Source organism: Sparus aurata, chromosome 1 (genome assembly GCF_900880675.1).
Source record: "Sparus aurata chromosome 1, fSpaAur1.1, whole genome shotgun sequence".
In the NCBI taxonomy this organism is placed as follows: Eukaryota; Metazoa; Chordata; class Actinopteri; order Spariformes; family Sparidae; genus Sparus; species Sparus aurata.
The window spans coordinates 3,663,151-3,680,208 of record NC_044187.1 but is presented as its reverse complement, the minus strand read 5'-3'; the positions used below and the strand labels follow the sequence as shown (position 1 = coordinate 3,680,208).

At 39.4% G+C, this 17,058-nt stretch overlaps 2 protein-coding genes across 2 annotated transcripts in view; one reads left to right on the top strand and one right to left on the bottom strand.

Annotated features, from left to right (window-relative positions):
• LOC115586709 (cadherin EGF LAG seven-pass G-type receptor 2-like) overlaps positions 1–17,058 on the bottom strand; it is a gene marked incomplete at its 3' end in the record, with an annotated part of 196,024 nt that overhangs the window by 159,269 nt on the left and 19,697 nt on the right. The gene's annotated exons all lie outside the window — the stretch shown is intronic.
• On the top strand, positions 134–13,295 carry LOC115592200 (cadherin EGF LAG seven-pass G-type receptor 2-like). Its single transcript, XM_030434756.1, has 20 exons — positions 134–256; positions 952–1,020; positions 1,428–1,591; positions 1,877–1,924; positions 2,004–2,093; positions 2,958–3,038; positions 3,433–3,540; positions 3,630–3,743; positions 5,612–5,705; positions 5,810–5,928; positions 6,429–6,602; positions 6,685–6,813; positions 7,681–7,836; positions 8,857–9,037; positions 9,609–9,751; positions 10,250–10,438; positions 11,486–11,583; positions 11,671–11,832; positions 12,192–12,371; positions 12,559–13,295. The coding sequence occupies exons 1-20, from the start codon at positions 175–177 to the stop codon at positions 12,590–12,592; spliced, it is 2,415 nt and encodes an 804-aa protein (XP_030290616.1). The 5' UTR covers positions 134–174; the 3' UTR covers positions 12,593–13,295.

Below are 17,058 nucleotides of genomic sequence, written 5' to 3'. Positions count from 1 at the left end.
TGCTCTTTGGAACCGTCTGCTGAAAGTGAAACCTGTAATATTTTACAACCTGCCATAAAACAGTGTTGCTTGGAAGGAGGGAGAGCTGAACTACAGTCGCTTGATAACACCTGTAACTCAGGTGATCAGTTCATTGTCAGGTTTCAGGTTTGTGGAAAACACAGCGGAGCAGAAATGGACTCAGGCAATTTGGTTCGGCCTTGTCTCCTTCTCTTCATCTCTATGTGTGTGATTGTCGTCACTGGAAATCCTTTATGTGAGTAGAACCAGAATGGATGGAGTTTGGAAATCGAGAAAAAAAGTGGTAGAGATTTGATTTAAATCTGTTAGAAAAAAATGAGGCCGACTGTTTTCTGACGCTCGATTTATTACTATTAAATTTTCATGTCCAAATCTGTTTTTTCAATCCGTCCAAAAATCAACAAGTCATACTTAATATTCATCATGACATATTGACATTTGGTGAATGTCTGGTGAGGTTATTTATGGAAGCTCAGTATTGAAGTTAAATGAAGTTATGACGTTGTTGGACCCTGCAGCAGGTATCAGGCTGTGCCATCGTAAATCTAGTTGTAGTCTTTGGTGCACTTCTCAGGGGCTCGACCCAGCCCTTTTACTGTGTACACTAAACAATGTGTGGTTGTCAGTTTGATTACACTTTATGGTGTTTCAAAGTCCAGTATCAGGTTCTGCACGGATGTAAGAAAGAAAAATGACAGTACATAGTCACCAAAGATTATACATTAACACTGATTATGACCAGAGACAGTATTCAAGTTAAATGAAGTTATTAACACCCCCTAAAGAAATGGTAGGCACATAAATCCAAAACATTATACATGCCCAGATACCAGATGTTGTTACAGAGGTTTTTATTGTGCAGGTATTTGAGTGAACCTACATTAATGTGTCTGTTCTGTATTAACTTGTATGTTTTTTCTGTTCCTAAAGATACTACAGTCATAGATTGTACTAGAGGTAGCTCAAGAGCATTTGGTCCAGTGGATGAAGGATATGAAGGTAAGTTAGATTTTACACTCGTTTTACATCACACATTTTAAAATGAGATTAATGTCAAATAATCCAGCAAAAGGTGACTTTAGAAAATGAGTTGTCTGTTTCTTTGCAAGAGGCAGATATCTTCTAAATGATTATAATAAATCAAATGTGTTCAAATAAAATTACCGCCTAATTATTTAATTTCTTAATCATTTATTATTTATTTTACCATGTTTGTGGTGATCCCTCTCAAACGTTGAAACAGATACCAATACTTTTTTAGATTGGTGGAAAAGTGTCATGATTTATGAGGTGATGCATCATTAATGAGCCACTACAGAACACATTATCTGCTCAAGGCTCATAAGTGTGCAGCATTCATATCAGTGAGATGCATCATTTATTAAAAGTTCACAATCATGCTGCAGGGGATGTGGAGTTGGTTACTGGGATCACAGCAGGAAGTAGGTTGAAGTTGGTGCCATACATGTTTGACCAACACCGGGAGTATCTGGAGCTGAGCTTCACGCTTGGAGACACCAGCGCGACTGTTCGAACCAAGAAGCCGCTGGACGCAGACACACTGACGGACGTGAGTTATGACAACACTGATAGATATTAAGTTAATTTACTGATAAATCCCAACAGCAAATGTGTTCTACTGCCTGGATTGAATTTCCTCACATGCTCATGTCTGTATTAATATTATTTTTGCGTCTATTCAGCTTCCGTCTGAACTTTCTGTTCAGGACTTGCTGCTACATTATGTCCAATATCTCATATATTTAACCTTCAGCACATCTTTACGTTGAGTTTTCTAGTGTGTTCTGTCAGGTGTCTCCACAGACCTCAAATGCCCTGTGTTCCTGTCTTACAGAGTGGCAGCACCTTGTTTTACTTACTCGTGTGTGATGGTGTAATTAAGGTGAGTGAAATGTAAAAGTCACAATATTCACTGAGCACTGCAAAACAAAATATTTCAAATGATGTGTTTGTCTTTGCAGTACAACAACATTCGGGAACTGAAAATCAGTGACATCAATGACAACAGCCCGATATTTGAAGAGAAGCTCTACAGTCAGAATGTCTCTGAGGTGAGTCACTGAAATCTGTGAGAAAGTGACTGTAGACCTCCTGCACAATACACCTGTATCTACTGTCAGGAACTGAGCAGAAATATAAATGCAACACTTTCATTTTTGTCAAATCATTTCATTTCAAAATCTTGTTGATATATTGGTTAAACTCTGTGTTTTAAGGACAGTCTAAGGCCCAGTCCACACATTCGGGGGGATTTTCAGAAACAGGTTTCTTTTTTATTTGTTTAAGATTTTTTTTGGCATAGACACCTTTATTAAGCAGTAGACAGATAGGAAATATGGGAGAGAGAGGGGGAGGTGACATGCAGCAAAGGACCTCCGGCCGGAATCGAACCGGGGTCGGCCGCGTTTATGGCATGCGCTCTAACCACTCGACCACCTGCGCGCCCAGAAACAGGTTTCTTTAAGAAAACACAACTCATGGTCAATCACATACATTAAGTAGGCTGTGGTCAGTTGCTCAGCTACATAAAATACTCTTTTTGAGGACGTGATATCCTGGATGAATGAAACAACCTTTTTTCAAAAGGCTTTATACATGTGGACCGGGCCTAAACTGCATGAGGACAACGGTGCTCACACCAGATTTTGATGAAAACTAGTGGAGCAGAGGCTAATTTGTAGTGAAGTACTAGAAGAATTCTCTAGAAAATGTTTGTTTCATTGTTCTTTTGTTTTGTCTTTAATTGGCTGAGCTGATTAACGACTAGTGTTACCAGTGTGACCATAACCACCAGTTAGAGGATAAATGTAGTGACAAACACTGTGTTCAGACTAAGTGTTTACTTGTATGAACAACAGAACATGCATGTGTGTAATGTATTTGTATCTGTATCCATCGTCCTTTTCTTCTTTCAGTCAGAACCTGTGGGATTCGAAGTTGTTCGAGTGACGGCGACGGACGCAGACATCACCAACGACACAATCACATATTCCATTGTGATAAGATTTACCTATATTTATACAAGCTTAATGAATCTTTCCACTTACACTGATACTACACCTAGTTACTGAAATTACCTGAGCGAAAGATTTAATGACAAGTTTTTTTTTAAGTGAGAGATATTTGTAGTAACATTCATGTTGCTTATCACTGCACTGAAACACAAGTGAATTTAAATACTATAAACCAAACCAACAAGAGAAGTGCAGCAGTTTGACATTTACATTAAAAACAAGAAAGAACAGGATTTGAACACAGTCTGGAATAATTAAATACACTCCCTCCATCATGAATGAAAGAGTCACTCTTGCCACTCTGCTTCTACAAGTTTCATCATGAGTAAAATGTAATGTTCAATATGAAAATGTGTTGTTCACTTTCTTCCATAAGGAACCAGCTTCAGAGGTCTTTGAGGTGACCAGCGCAGGAGCTGTTCGCTTGAAGAAACGTTTAAACTACAATTCAGTGCAACAGCACAACTTCACAGTGAAAGCCAGTGTGAGTAAAAGTATTTATACTGACAGAAATAACATGACTGACATGACTACCTGATGGATCTGCTTTGTCTGTGTTGTTCTTCACCACAGGATCCCTTGGGGTTGAGTGACACAGCCACTGTGGTGATTAACGTAGAAGACTTTGACAACTTGAATCCATATTTCAGCCACAGCTTGTACCGGGCTTTTATTCCAGAGAATCAGGTGAGTCTTCTAAACTAAATACTACAAGTGAAGAAGCGTCATGGACGAGAGGTGAAACATGAGAGTCCAGTTTTCTACGATATTACACCCAGAAATACCTTCAGCTTCAATACTATAATATTTCTCTCACAAGTCTTGACATGTCTTTGCTTCCACAATGTCAGAACACTTCTCTTTAAAGCAACATTATGTAGAAATCCCCACGGTTTCTGGGTGCAACACCAGTATTGTGAACACAAATCCCAGTTCTGCAGCAGTTTGTTAGTTTGCTAGCAGCAGGCCTGATAACCTTTTTCCTCCCAGCAGTCCAAAGCTCCTCTGCTACGGATTTAACCACCATCACATCCCTGATAGTCTGGCTAGCTATGCCGCTAACTGAGCTAACAAGCTAACAAGCTAACTGTAGCTACAATCATGGATGCATCAATGGAATACAGTTAGCAGACCTGCCAACCTGTACGCATTTTGTGTAGCAAGTATGCAATTTGACATCTAAATACGCTGGTACGAGTCGCCCCTCTAAACTACGCAAAAAGCTGCGGACATGTGACTTCTGTGGCAAATGTGCACGTGCGGTACTCATGTCTGACAACACGATGCAGCAGCGTGGTGAAGCAGTTTCAGCCAATCATTGTAGAAAAGCGGAGAATAACGAGTCTACCGAACCTATAGCGTAACATCCCCGCCCCCCTCCTCCCTGCCTCCTCCTGCCCTCTGCCTCCCTCTCTGTCCTCCCTACTCGCTGCAGTTGGAGCTTAAAAAGGTAAACTGTGTGTGTGTGTGTGTGTGTGTGTGTGTGTGTGTGTGTGTGTGTCAGCGGACCTGCCTGCTTTTGGTAAATTTGAACCGTTACTTTCACTTTGGAAACATTCGAGCTGAAGTCTTAAGTGGAAAAAAAGAAGAAAAAAAAAAGGTTTGCGAGGTGTTTTTTCTTAGCAAATCTATCGATTATGTTCCCCTAATGACCCCAATGCATCATCAAAGAAAAAAGAGAAAGAAGAGGCAGTGATGCATCTGTGTGTGTGTGTGTGTGTGTGTGTGTGTGTGTGTGTGTGTGTGTGTGTGTGCGTGTGTATTTTAGCCTTTATATATATATCCATTGCAGATAGAGTAGGCCTGTGTATATAAGGAGGAATGTGATTATATATACAGTTTAAACATGTAGCCAATAAATCTTTCGCAGCAAGTTTTGCAACCACTGCCATGGCAGATGAGGGAGACGAAGACAGGGAGGGACAGGGCAGCAGACCTGCCAAAAAGAAGAGGGTCCATGTCAACAAAATAAAAAAAAATTTAATAATATAGTTACCTTGGTTTGTTAACAGCATTTTCATGTTTTGAAAGTGTTTCTGAGTTCCATTGAAAGGCTGTCATGATGAGGACATATCATTTTTTGGATTTCTGTTGATGAGTGCAAAATGTCTATATTTCCTTTATTAAAAGTATTGTAATCAAAAATATAGGTTTTATTGTTTTTTTATAACCGATTTCCTGCCAGTGAATTGGGAAATTACTGCGTGCAAAACAATGGAGTTGCAAAAGTCTGCGAAAAAAAGCCGCACAACAAAAGTGGTACTCAAAATATTTTGACAAGGTTGGCAGATCTGAGTTAGCAGCAATTAGCAGTTACTCTGGGAAATATGACTTTAAACAGTTGGCCGAATCTTCCATATTGCACGTTTTAAGTTTTTGTGTTGTGTTGCATTTTGAAGGTTTTTGCTACGTGTGTGTTTGCCTGTGAAATAGTTTTCTGTGTCTATACCATTGTGTTTTCTTTAATAATGACTGTAGAGTGTTAGATAGAAGTGTTGCTTTTGAGTTTGAGGACAGAATTTGAACATTAACCACTTGTGCGTTACATATTTCAGGATGGACCTTTCCCGACCATTGAGCCAGAGGCAATAAAAGCTCAGGACGGAGACACAGGGATCAACATGGCTCTGATCTATAGCATCAGCGAAGGTAAATACAACAGGAAAATAAAACTACGAATTCAGCTCAGACAGGCGAAACAGTACATTCTGTGAAGAGACTCTCCGTATTTAACCTCGTCTTTGTTTGTTTAGTGTCTCCAGCAGAGTATCAGAGTAACTTCCAGATTGACTCTAGCAGTGGAGTTTTGTCTGTGCAGACTCCAATAGACAGAGAAGAGTTGAGCAGCAGTGTGATCTCTGTCAACATCAAGGTAACAACAATATTAGTTAACAACATCCTAGTATTTGAACACAAGTGTGAAACAAGTAACATGTGAGGCTTGTAGCACAATCAGACAGAGGCTCATATATTTGTAGGAAAAGTAAAGTTTATGTGTACGTTTTAAAAAGTGAAAATATAAACATGGACATTAAATATTGTTTAACATATTTTCAAATAAAACACAGCAATATTTATTGTAGGCAGTCGATGTTCTTCTCCTCTGTGTCTGAGCCCCGTTGGTTTGCATGTGCCTTAAATGCCTCTGCTTAGGTCCTACATTAGTTGCTAGCTAGAATGATTATTGGCTCAAAAACAAAAGAATAATTAAAAGAAAAGTTTCAAAATGAAAATTCAGTCATCATCTCCTCCCTCCATGCTGATGGAAAGTCAAGTGAAGTGTCATGATCCACAAAGAGTTTCTGGTGCTTCACACTATAACAGTGTTACGTGTTGTCCCTTTAATAATTATCTGCATTATTCTGTCTGCAGGCGGCTCAGACAGACGACAGCTTGAAGACGGCTAACGCTGTGGTGTCTGTCACCATCGAGGATGTGAATGATAACGCTCCAAAGTTTGACCGGTCCAACTACTCTGTTTCACTTCCGGAGAATTCTCTTGTTGACACTGTCGTGTTAAAAGCTGTCGTCACCGACCTGGACCAGGTAGATTTTTACTGAAAACCACACTTGGATATTGATTGATAATAATTATTCAATAATCTATTCCATGATCCTGTTTCTCCAGGGAGGATTTGTGGGAACATTGCGGATCCTTCCAGAATCAGCTCCCTTCTCTATCGGTTCTGATGGGACGGTCACAGTTAAGGACTCCACAGCTCTGGACAGAGAGACGACTACAAGCTTCACTTTTCAGGTGATCCAGATTTCACATTGAACATAAACCCTGAGCTTTCTGGTTGTTGCAGGACTATTGCAACAACTACTGCTGCAGGACATTGTTGTTTACATGTTTACATTTTAAAGTGAAACTCTCGCCAAAAAGCAACCAAGACTTTATTTGTGATTGAATATGAGTCAAACCTTCATCTAAATGCATAATTACAGCGAAAGAGGCACACAAGATTTACCGTTGTTTTCTTTTCAGGCAAGCTAATTTTCAATGGGGTGCTACGAGCACTTTGACGCAAGCATCAAAATCTCTATTTAACGCAGAGTTTACTAAAAAGAAGGTTTTTGAACTACTCATCTTTGGAGCTGGATCTCCAGAGCATCGTCGTCAAGGCAGACAAAAAGTGTCGATCCCCGAGTATGACCTAATAGTCAGGAGAGTAATGGTGGACCTCCTACCTGTTAGGTCACACTAGGAGATCGACACTTTTTGTCTGCCATGACAGCAGCACGCCGGAGGTGCTACTGCTAACGTGAGTTGTCCAAAAACCTTCTTTTTAGTAAACTCTGTGTACACAAACAATGTTCTCAATGCTCGTGTTCATGTGTAGAGAACCTGGTGATGCTACGAGCAAAGTGTCATGTTGTGTCGAGACTTCTTAATGTTTTAAAAATGGAGATTTTGATTCTAGCTTCAAAGTGCCCGTAGCACTCCCATTGAAAATTAGCTTGCCAGAAAACCAAACTACGGTAAATCTTAAAAGTGCCTCTTGTATCATAATTGTGCATTTACACGAAGGTTTGACTCATATTCAGTCAAAAATAAAGCCACAGTTGCTTTTTGGCAAGAGTTCCACTTTAAGTTAGATGCTGTTCTTTTGTTGATTTAAAGATCGAAGCAGCAGAGACGAATCCACCAAACAACGTTGCAACAGCAGAAGTCAATGTGACTCTTCTGGATGAGAATGACAACAGTCCTGTTTTCACCAGTAACAAGTACGAGGGAAAGGTGTTTGCAAATCAAACTGTGGGAATGTTGCTGGTCCAGGTGAGTGATTAATATTCATTATACTACTCTACCCTCCCCCTCTATCCCAACAACCATCATGAAACCCTACACCGAGCATGAGCGTAACAGGCGGGGTGGAGTTCTTCAAAGTTCAGTTTGAGGTCCCTTTCTTTTCCTTGTAATTAATAAAGGAGGAGTTACTGCTACATCCTTGAATACTGATGACTCAGTTCTATAACTACTCCTAATTTTTACAACCCAGCGAACTTAATGAATCACTACATTATATAACACTTCACATATTGCACTGATCAGTCTTCCAGATGTCTGCTGTACTAAATTAAATCCTGCCACTGGTTCATCCTTTAGTGCAGTGGTTCTGAAATGGTGGGGCTAGTGTCGGGGTGGGCCTGGAGGCAGGACAGGACGCGAAGGTCTATTTCCACTGGATATGTGTCCGTTGCTTTACGTCTCCGTCACGCCAGTGGAGCTTATAGGTTTCACTTTCACTTTAGTCTATGTGTTAACTACCACCAGGTTTCAAAATAAAACACTCTGTGTTGACACCAGCACACAAATCTCCAAAAAGAGACAAACACAAGCTCTTCTGCTAATCCCTCGGTCGGGAACTATAGAGCTGGTAATATGACGATGCCTACATAGACCTTGGGTTTACTGCGAACACGGTCGGAAAAGAGGAAAGACCTGTTTGTGTTTTATGCCTAAAAACTAAATAAATAAATATTATCAGGTTCTCAATAGTATTTCAATTCGGTGGGGCGTAAAAAGATTTCTGTCCTATAGGGGGGCATGAAAAAAAATAATTGAGAACCACTACTTTGTATTGTGTTATAGTTGGGATGTTTTTGTTTTTTCTTGTCAACTTTAACATGTAACGCTTACAGCTTGTTGCCGTGTTGTTGTGATTTTACATTGTAAAACCTGCCACTGACTCATCCTTTAGTGTAACATTGTTATAGTTTTAGTTGAGTTTTTTAAAATAGTTTTTGTTTTTCTTGTCAACTTTAACGTGTATGATTTGTATAATTTCACACAAAGGTTGAGGCAGCAGATGTTGACGATGGCGCAAATGGACAGATCACGTACTCAATCGACTTTGGGAACACTGACGGCTACTTCTCCATCGAGGAGAAAACTGGAACAATCACTCTGGCTAAAGTAATTCCCCTGGTTGACAACAGGAATTTTGATTTCCCTCTCAACATAACAGCCAGAGATGGTAGGTCAGAACAGTATTTCTCGTAGTATTCAAAACTACCAAAAGTAGCACTGAATCACATGATTATTTATCATGTGAATGGCTCAGAGTGATAATTCAGTACCTATAGATGACACAAGCTCAGGGTACTTGTATTAACCTGCTCTCTGTGGGCTGACATTTCAGTCAGAAGAGACGTGTTGAGCACTTTACCTTTGGCACTATTGAATTCTTTGTGGTCACAAAGTTATTATCACACCCACGTAACTGTATCAGCTCCAACTGTCCATTACTGATGTCTTCTTTCAAACGTGTTTTTTTAGGTTTCTATTTCCTAGCCTGGTGTAATTTAAACAGTGGGCCATAAAGAGCCCAGAGCTCTTATCTTAAATATAAATTACTTAAATATTTAGTTTTCAGAGGAGGTTAGATGAGATGTCGTACAGTCTGGTTCATCTATCAGCCCTGGACTAAGATTCTGAGACTCATCCTAAACACTTTCAACCACCTCCACAGATGGAATTTAGAAAAAAGAGTTATCATGCTCAATATTAAAATTAATTTCGATATTTTTTCTTCATCTCTACGCTAGGTGGCACCATATCCCGTTCTACCACAGCACAGGTGATCATTCGTGCTCTACCCATGAACGAGCCTCCACAGTTTTCCAAACCGCTTTACGAGGCCTCCATCTTCAGCAATGCTCCGTATAAAACCCCCGTCGTTACCGTCAAGGTAAGAATACGCCCAGCTGCTGTCAGCTCACATCTATTGGAAAATATCCTCCTCGTTTTCAGAAACACAAACTGTAATAAAACAGATAAGAATGTCTCCTCTGTGTTGTGTGAGAGCAGCGCTGATAAATAAGAGTAATTTATCTGATCAGTTTGAACTGAGCTGTGAGCGACGTGGTTAATGTGTCACTGAGCGTGTTATCTGATCGCTCACTGGAACGTTTCCACGACATTCAAAAGCTCAAAGGTTTGAGACAAAGTGGAGACGTCCAAACAGGTGATACTGCCACGAAGCAGCCAAGATCAGCAAAACCTGATGGATCAATTTAGAAAACTGAATCTTTAACTTTGAGTCGATCGGTCTTGAGAAAAGATGATCCTGCACGCTGCTCCTGCTCAGCACAAGTAGAGAGGACAAGACATCCATCTTGGCACACTGACCAAATCTCATTTATTAATAAATCTAATGTTTTTAATTCTAAATCCTCCCCCTCTCCAGGCTTCAGACCCCGATGTGGGTGACCAGGGTCGGCTGGTCTACAGTCTGGAAGACACTACTTATTTTGACGTGGATCCGTCCACCGGTCTGGTGTCTGTGGTGTCAGCAGTGGAGCTGGCTGGACAGAAGGTTGAGTTGAAGGTGCACGCCGACGACCTCCAAGGACTTCAGGCTACGACCACGGTGGAGGTGAGTGTAGAAAAATATACAGACGTTTGTCAGAAAGGTAAGAAAAGAACTCAGCATCCAGTAGAGGCCACAAACAAGTCTGAATCTAAATAAATGTGTCGATAACTTTTGATAAAGACGGATGAAGGACCTCGACTCTGCTGATTTATACGTCACAAATACTTCATTAAAAATATGAAGACGTCTCCGTTAAACCCACAAAACATTTCATCCTGTAAAAAATAGTGATGGTTAAGTTTAATTTATTTTCTATAAGATACCTGAGACTGAAGTGTCACCATGTTTGTTACTGTCAGTCCAGTATTATTATTTATTATTATTTATTATTTTAGCAAAAAAAGACATATATATCGTTCAATTTGTTATCTCTCTTTGTCTTTTTTTAAATTATTTTTTCACCTGTTTTCACAGATGGAAGTTGAAATTGTATCATCATAATTTATTTCCTGTGTTGCCACTCAGAGCCTCCATACATAAATGTACATTCAACCAAAATACTCTTCTGTTTTTTAGAGCATTTTATCCTCTTAAAAGTTGTGGAGAGACGTTGGGACTGAACATTATGCTAGTTTTTATTTAGTATTTTCTTTTGATTCTCCCCTTGAAGTCAAAAAGTGATTAAAAAAAACTGAATCACCCTCCTCCCAATTTCTCAAACATAATAATATGGTATTTATTGAGCTTTTAAAATTAGTTTCACAGTGAATAATAGTTTATTCATTAGAAATGGAAATAAAGATGGCCAACAATAAAATGGCGGCTCCTGCTTACAGCACATTTCATCCACTTGTCCTTTTTAAACGAGGCTCTCATGGTGCTGAAAGATCCTCCACTGCCCTCCAAAACATTTCTGACTTCCTCTACTAAAAATCATTCTACAGGCCCAAAAAAAGCTCCAACACTGTGAGAATAACTGATTTATTTTAATAGTCTTACAGTTTCCTTTCCTGATATTTTGATGAAGGATTTTGATGGATTTTACATGTGATTCAATGAAGAACATTTCAATAAGATTCCTGCACTCACCACTGTCTGTTATCCCTCCAGGTGACGGTCAGGGGAAGTGTGAGCAGCAGCGACGTGGTCGTCATCCGTCTCAACCAGCCAGCTAACACTGTGGAGAACAAGATCCCCGACATGGAGAGGTAGGACAAGTTCAGCTCACCATAAAGACGCTTTGGAGATGTTTTTGTTTCCAGTTTATATCATTTGTAATTTGTTTATTCCTCCAGCTCTTTAACTAACGCTCTTGGCTGGACCGTGGACGTCATCAAGGTATCCAACACGAACAGACGAGCCTCTGGGTCCAGGATGCGGAGGGCAGCCGTGTGGACTCGGGTCAGCTTCATCTGTTTGGATGGAGGGACGGTGGTGTCCGGTGAAGAAGTCACAACGTAAGAGTTTGATTTTTAATGACAACATTCAGCGTGAACCAGACAGATTTATGTATTAGTTAGCTTTCATTTACAGTCCTGCTTCTTCTTGTGTGATTTAACTATTTAAAGTGTAAATCTACAATTTTTTTTTTATTATTTATCCAAAGTGAACACTAAAGAGGACACCGCAAACTGTTACTGTCATTTACTGTTACTGTTTTCAATGTTAGTCATGTGACAACTGTAATATAATAATTAACAGTATTCATATAGTAACTTTTCTAAACAGAGAAAACAACATTTTTGTACGGTGACATAAAATAAAATTCAGCACATGTTAAAAAGTTGGAGCTGACCTCTTGTGTCTGATCCATCAGGAAGCTGCAGAGCGATTCAGAAGCTGTGAGGGAGGAGCTAGTCAAAGTGTTTGGGGACAGTGTTCAATTTGAGATCGAGTCAGAGCCTCAAGGCCCCGCCTCCATCCCGGCTGTGGCCATCGCTATGGGCGTCCTGGTGCCGCTGATCATTGGGGGATTGATTGTTTTCGTTCTCGTCAGGTGAGACTGAACACAGCGTGGCTCTGACTGGTTCTTCTTGTTAATGTCTTTACTTTTAGTGAATATTATTTCAACTCATCTAACACTAACATGCAAAAAGGCTCCAGGATAGAGTCAAGGAGTTGTTGTTACAGACAGGATCTTTTTAAAAATGTAAGTGACTGTTTGTTTGTCTGTTTTTTTCCAGGAGGGGGAGTATACGCAGACATATTGGCCTCTGAAAGGGGTAAGAAACTCACAGCAGCGCAGGTAGTTAAGTGGTTAAGAGCACATGCCACATACGCAGCGGACCCTGGTTGGAATCCCAACTGGAGGACCTTTGCTGCATGTCACATCCCCCTATCTCTCCCATTTCCTTTCTATCCACTGTCAAATTAAGGTGTCTATACTTAAAAATAACTAAGAAACTTGCCTGTTTTTGAAAGTAGCCCCTTCGTTATGTTACAGCAACAAGGCTTGTGTCTCCATACAGCTCATCTGCTGTGATCTGAACTGATTTGAAAAGACGTTACTTACATCCTTTATTAAGCTGAAGTCTTCACTGTAGCTGCTTAGCTGAAAGTTGAAGTTGGTGCACGAGCTCACAGCAAACGAGCTGTATGGAGACGTGTTGTTTCTTTGTTTTTTTTCATTCTTTCTTTCTTTCTCAAATTTCTCGCCAGTGTTCTCGACATGAATTAAGGTTGAAATGCAAATGCAAATATTTAACAATCCGTGAAATATTTTGGTTTCAAAAACTGATACAGAAAGTAGTTTGATATTTAAGAGTGCTTCAAATTAATCAAAGTGTGGACACTAATGATGAACCTTGAACTGTTTTAACCAGAAGTTTAACCGAAATCTTTTTATCATTGTTAATTCAAAGTACGTAATATTTAAGTTAAAGTTTCTAACTTTACTGTGTGTTTAATCTCACGGATTCCAGAGCAATGAGGAGGAGGAGGAGAAGGAGAATTCTCTCGGAGTACTAAAGTGCCCTCCTGAGAGCCAAATTGCGCTCAAGTGCCCTCCTGAGAGCCACAATGCGCACTAAAGTGCCCTCCTGTCAGCCAAAAAAAGCATGCCAAAGTGCCTTCTTGGTTAGCAAAACACACTAAACTGCCCCCTTGGATGGTTAAAACATGATAAACTGCCCTCTTGGGATCCAAAACATGTGCTAAATTGCCCTCTTGGGAGCCAAAAAGCGTGCTAAAGTGCCCTTTTTCCGCCCCCGCCCTTCAAAAAGTCTGCGCACGCCACTGGTACTGGCATCATAGAGAACTTTTGATTATGGCCTATAACACACTCGACATGTTGAAATGTCGTCACAGCTCTTAATTAAAGGCCTGTTTTAAAAGGAGCCCCTTCGTTATGTTTCAGCAACAAGGCTTGTGTCTCCATACAGCTCGTCTGCTGTGATCTGAATTGATTTCAAAAGACGTTACTTACATCCTTTATTTAGCTGAAATCGTCACTGAAGTTGAAGTGGGTGCACGAGTTCGACCACATCGAAGGTGTAAATAAGCTGTATGGAGACAGCTGATGCTTCTTTGGTTGTCTCTGCTGCTTCAGTTATTTAGCAGAATGCTGCAACTCTGTTTAACTGTGAAACTCTGAACTGTTCCTTTAAAGAGAGACAGATTTTCCTGTGTCCCCCTGAGGCTTCCATACATCCAGACACCACAGCAGCTGGGTTGAGTTTTATCAATCAGCTGCTGTTGAGATAAGTTTTTAAATTTAAATTAAAACTTTTTTCTTGAGACATTTGTCATGAACAAACACTTAATTCTCGGAACGATCTGATTTATTTCAGGTGAAATGTTCCTGCGGTGCTGGAAACGACAGTCGAGTTTAATAATCGATCTATTGATTATTATTTAGATAATTTATTTATAAAATGGACGTTCTTCCAGGTTTATAGTTTAATATAAATCAAATGTCACGCACCTGCTTTTGTTTTCTTTGTCTCTTTTTCAAAAATGTAAATAATATTAAAGCAGCTTTGCCATAACTTTTGTTTCCATGCACAAAATCTGTAAAAATATTTATTTTCCATTAGAATTTGTTTGGAATTTTTCTTTTCTGATATTTGTAAATGTATGAAATAAAATCTGTGAGAAAAAAAGACTTTCTCCTGTTTCTGGATTTGTCAATAAAAATACTTCAGAATTCCTTTAATGTCCCGTAGACCGGGAAATTTGTGTGTTGCAACAGCAGAAATATTACAAGACAGAGAAATAGAAAAATAGACAAAAAGTATTTAAAAGTAAAGAAAAAAATAGAATAGAATCGACAGAAAAATAGAATAGAATCAGAACGTCAAAATGTTTAATATTTGGAGCAACAGGATATAATACTCTTCTTACAAGATGTGAGCTAAACACAAGCAATGAGATCGTCCTGAAATTGGAGGGTTTTAATTAAAAATAATAAAAACAACGCACACGGAGTTTAATACCAATATCCAGCCTCCTCAGAACAAAATGAGGATCTTTCAAAAACACTTCAGAGTTCAGGATTTTGGTGATTTTAAAATGCAGGAAAAGTAAAGAGGAAGGCTGCAGCCAACGACTGTCCACCAATTATTTTACTAATAATTAATCTCTGGGTGTTAAACTGTCAGAAAACAGTAGAGCTGCAAGAATCCTCCTGTGATTATTTTCAGATATTGACATTTGACTCATGAACAGTGGAAATTATCTTTTTTGTATCACGATTTTTAATTTTAACTGAAAAACTATTAAAACTTTATCAAAATGTATTTTAGTCTGGATCAATCAAATGTGTTCTCACATCTGGAGAACAAGATTTGAACAGGAACACTACAGTACTTCATTATATTACTGTATTTTATTCTTATTTAATTATATCTATTTTTGTGTCCACATCTTACTGTATGTTTTATGATGTGTGTAAAGCAAGCTGTTCAAACTGGTGGGATCAATGAAGACGTTTGTATCTAAATTTAATGCTGTTGATCGCATTTTACAATTCTGTATATATTTTTTGATTAATTGTTCAAAAGACAAAAGTGGAAAAATAGTCTCTCCCAGTTTCCAAACCTCAGGAAGAGCCACAGAGGAGGATCCCTCTTCCAGGACGGACAGACATGCAATAGATGTCGCGTGTACAGAAAGAAGCAACAAGTCACAGTTTACAAGTTACATTAACAGAAAGTCTGATACAAATATATGTAAAATGAGTGGATCCAGGAGACGACCGAGCAGGACGAGACATCACCAAGTGGTGCCCGAGCCAGACGACCTCCTGTCCACCATGCTGACCTGGAAGAGGGCAGGCCACACAAGATCATTAGTAATAGACAGAGAGAGGCATCAAGGTTAACAGAAATATAGATATGAGGAGATAGTGAAGCAGAGGAGAGCAATGATCCAGCGGAGCCCGGGGTGTGACGATCCAGATCAGTCAGTATTTCAAGGCAGCAGGAGCCCGGAAATGGTAGATGGTCCCAGGGGGCCGTGGTCCATCAGAAGGGAGCCTGAAAGAAAGAGAGGAGGAGGAGAAAGAGAAGGAGGAGAGAGAAGAGGAGGAGAGGAAGGAGGAAGCTATAGAGAGCGACACAGCTTGCAGCACTACATGTCTTATTTATTATCAAAGGAGGCTTCTTTTAATTTTGTACACTTTTACAAACACATGGGGGACTTAAGAAGGCCTGCATAGTTCTGTATTGCTACTCTGTTTCTATTTAAAGTGTGTTCTTTTATTTCATAAATGCACCAAAACATGGCATCATTGAAATTAAAATGAATTTTTCCTCAGAATCTTTTGTTTAAACTTGACCTGTGTCTTAGTCTGAGCCTGATTGCTCTGTCCTATAGAAATCACATAAACTCCTGAAGAGGTCAATGAATCTGAGGTTCAACTTAAACCAGCCACAGTCCTGTTTAACTGATGTTGAGAATTTACAGCTTCACTATATTGTTTTTAATTCCCCAAATGTTGCCCTTTTTGTTATTTTGAAAACAGTCAGGTCCAGTTTAGCGTGCAGATGTGCTAAACTGGACTCATTCAAAGAGGCTTTGATTTAAGTTTGAGGTAATGGTAAAATTCAAAATGCAATAGGCCTAAGTGTTCTGGGGTACAGCTGTGCAGTGTTCTTGTTTGTACCAAGTGAAGGTACATTAAAGTTAATCTTTCTGCAGAGGGATCTTTAACTACTACAGTCTGACTTGTTTACCTGTATGTGAGAGTGTTACAACAAGAAGGTCTTTCTTCAGATTTGACCAGACATGACATCTAGTCATCTAGTACAGGGGTTCTTAACCTTTTCGACCTTAAGGCCCAATTTTTTCAGTGCAGAGTGGCCCGGGGCCCATTAATTAATAACACTGTATATGCAGTGGGGAAGCTAGTTTGCAAGCGTAGCATGTAAAACTACATGTAGTTCAGCCTGGCTGTAGTTTTAACAAACTGCATTTCTACTCCTGGAGAAATGTGGTTTGTAAAACTACTGCTAAAAAAAGTAGCTTTAGCAACTACTTATACTCATTATACTCATTTAAATCAGCGTTAAATAAATCAACATATGGTGTATGTGAAACAAAATATAATAGCCTACAAAAAATTCACATACAAATATGCCTCTCAACTCAACTTTTATTTTTTAAAGAACAAAAGCTGACATTATTGGTCAACATCACAGGAACTTCAGAGGCACTAACACTTCGGCACTAGAACTAGATGTCAC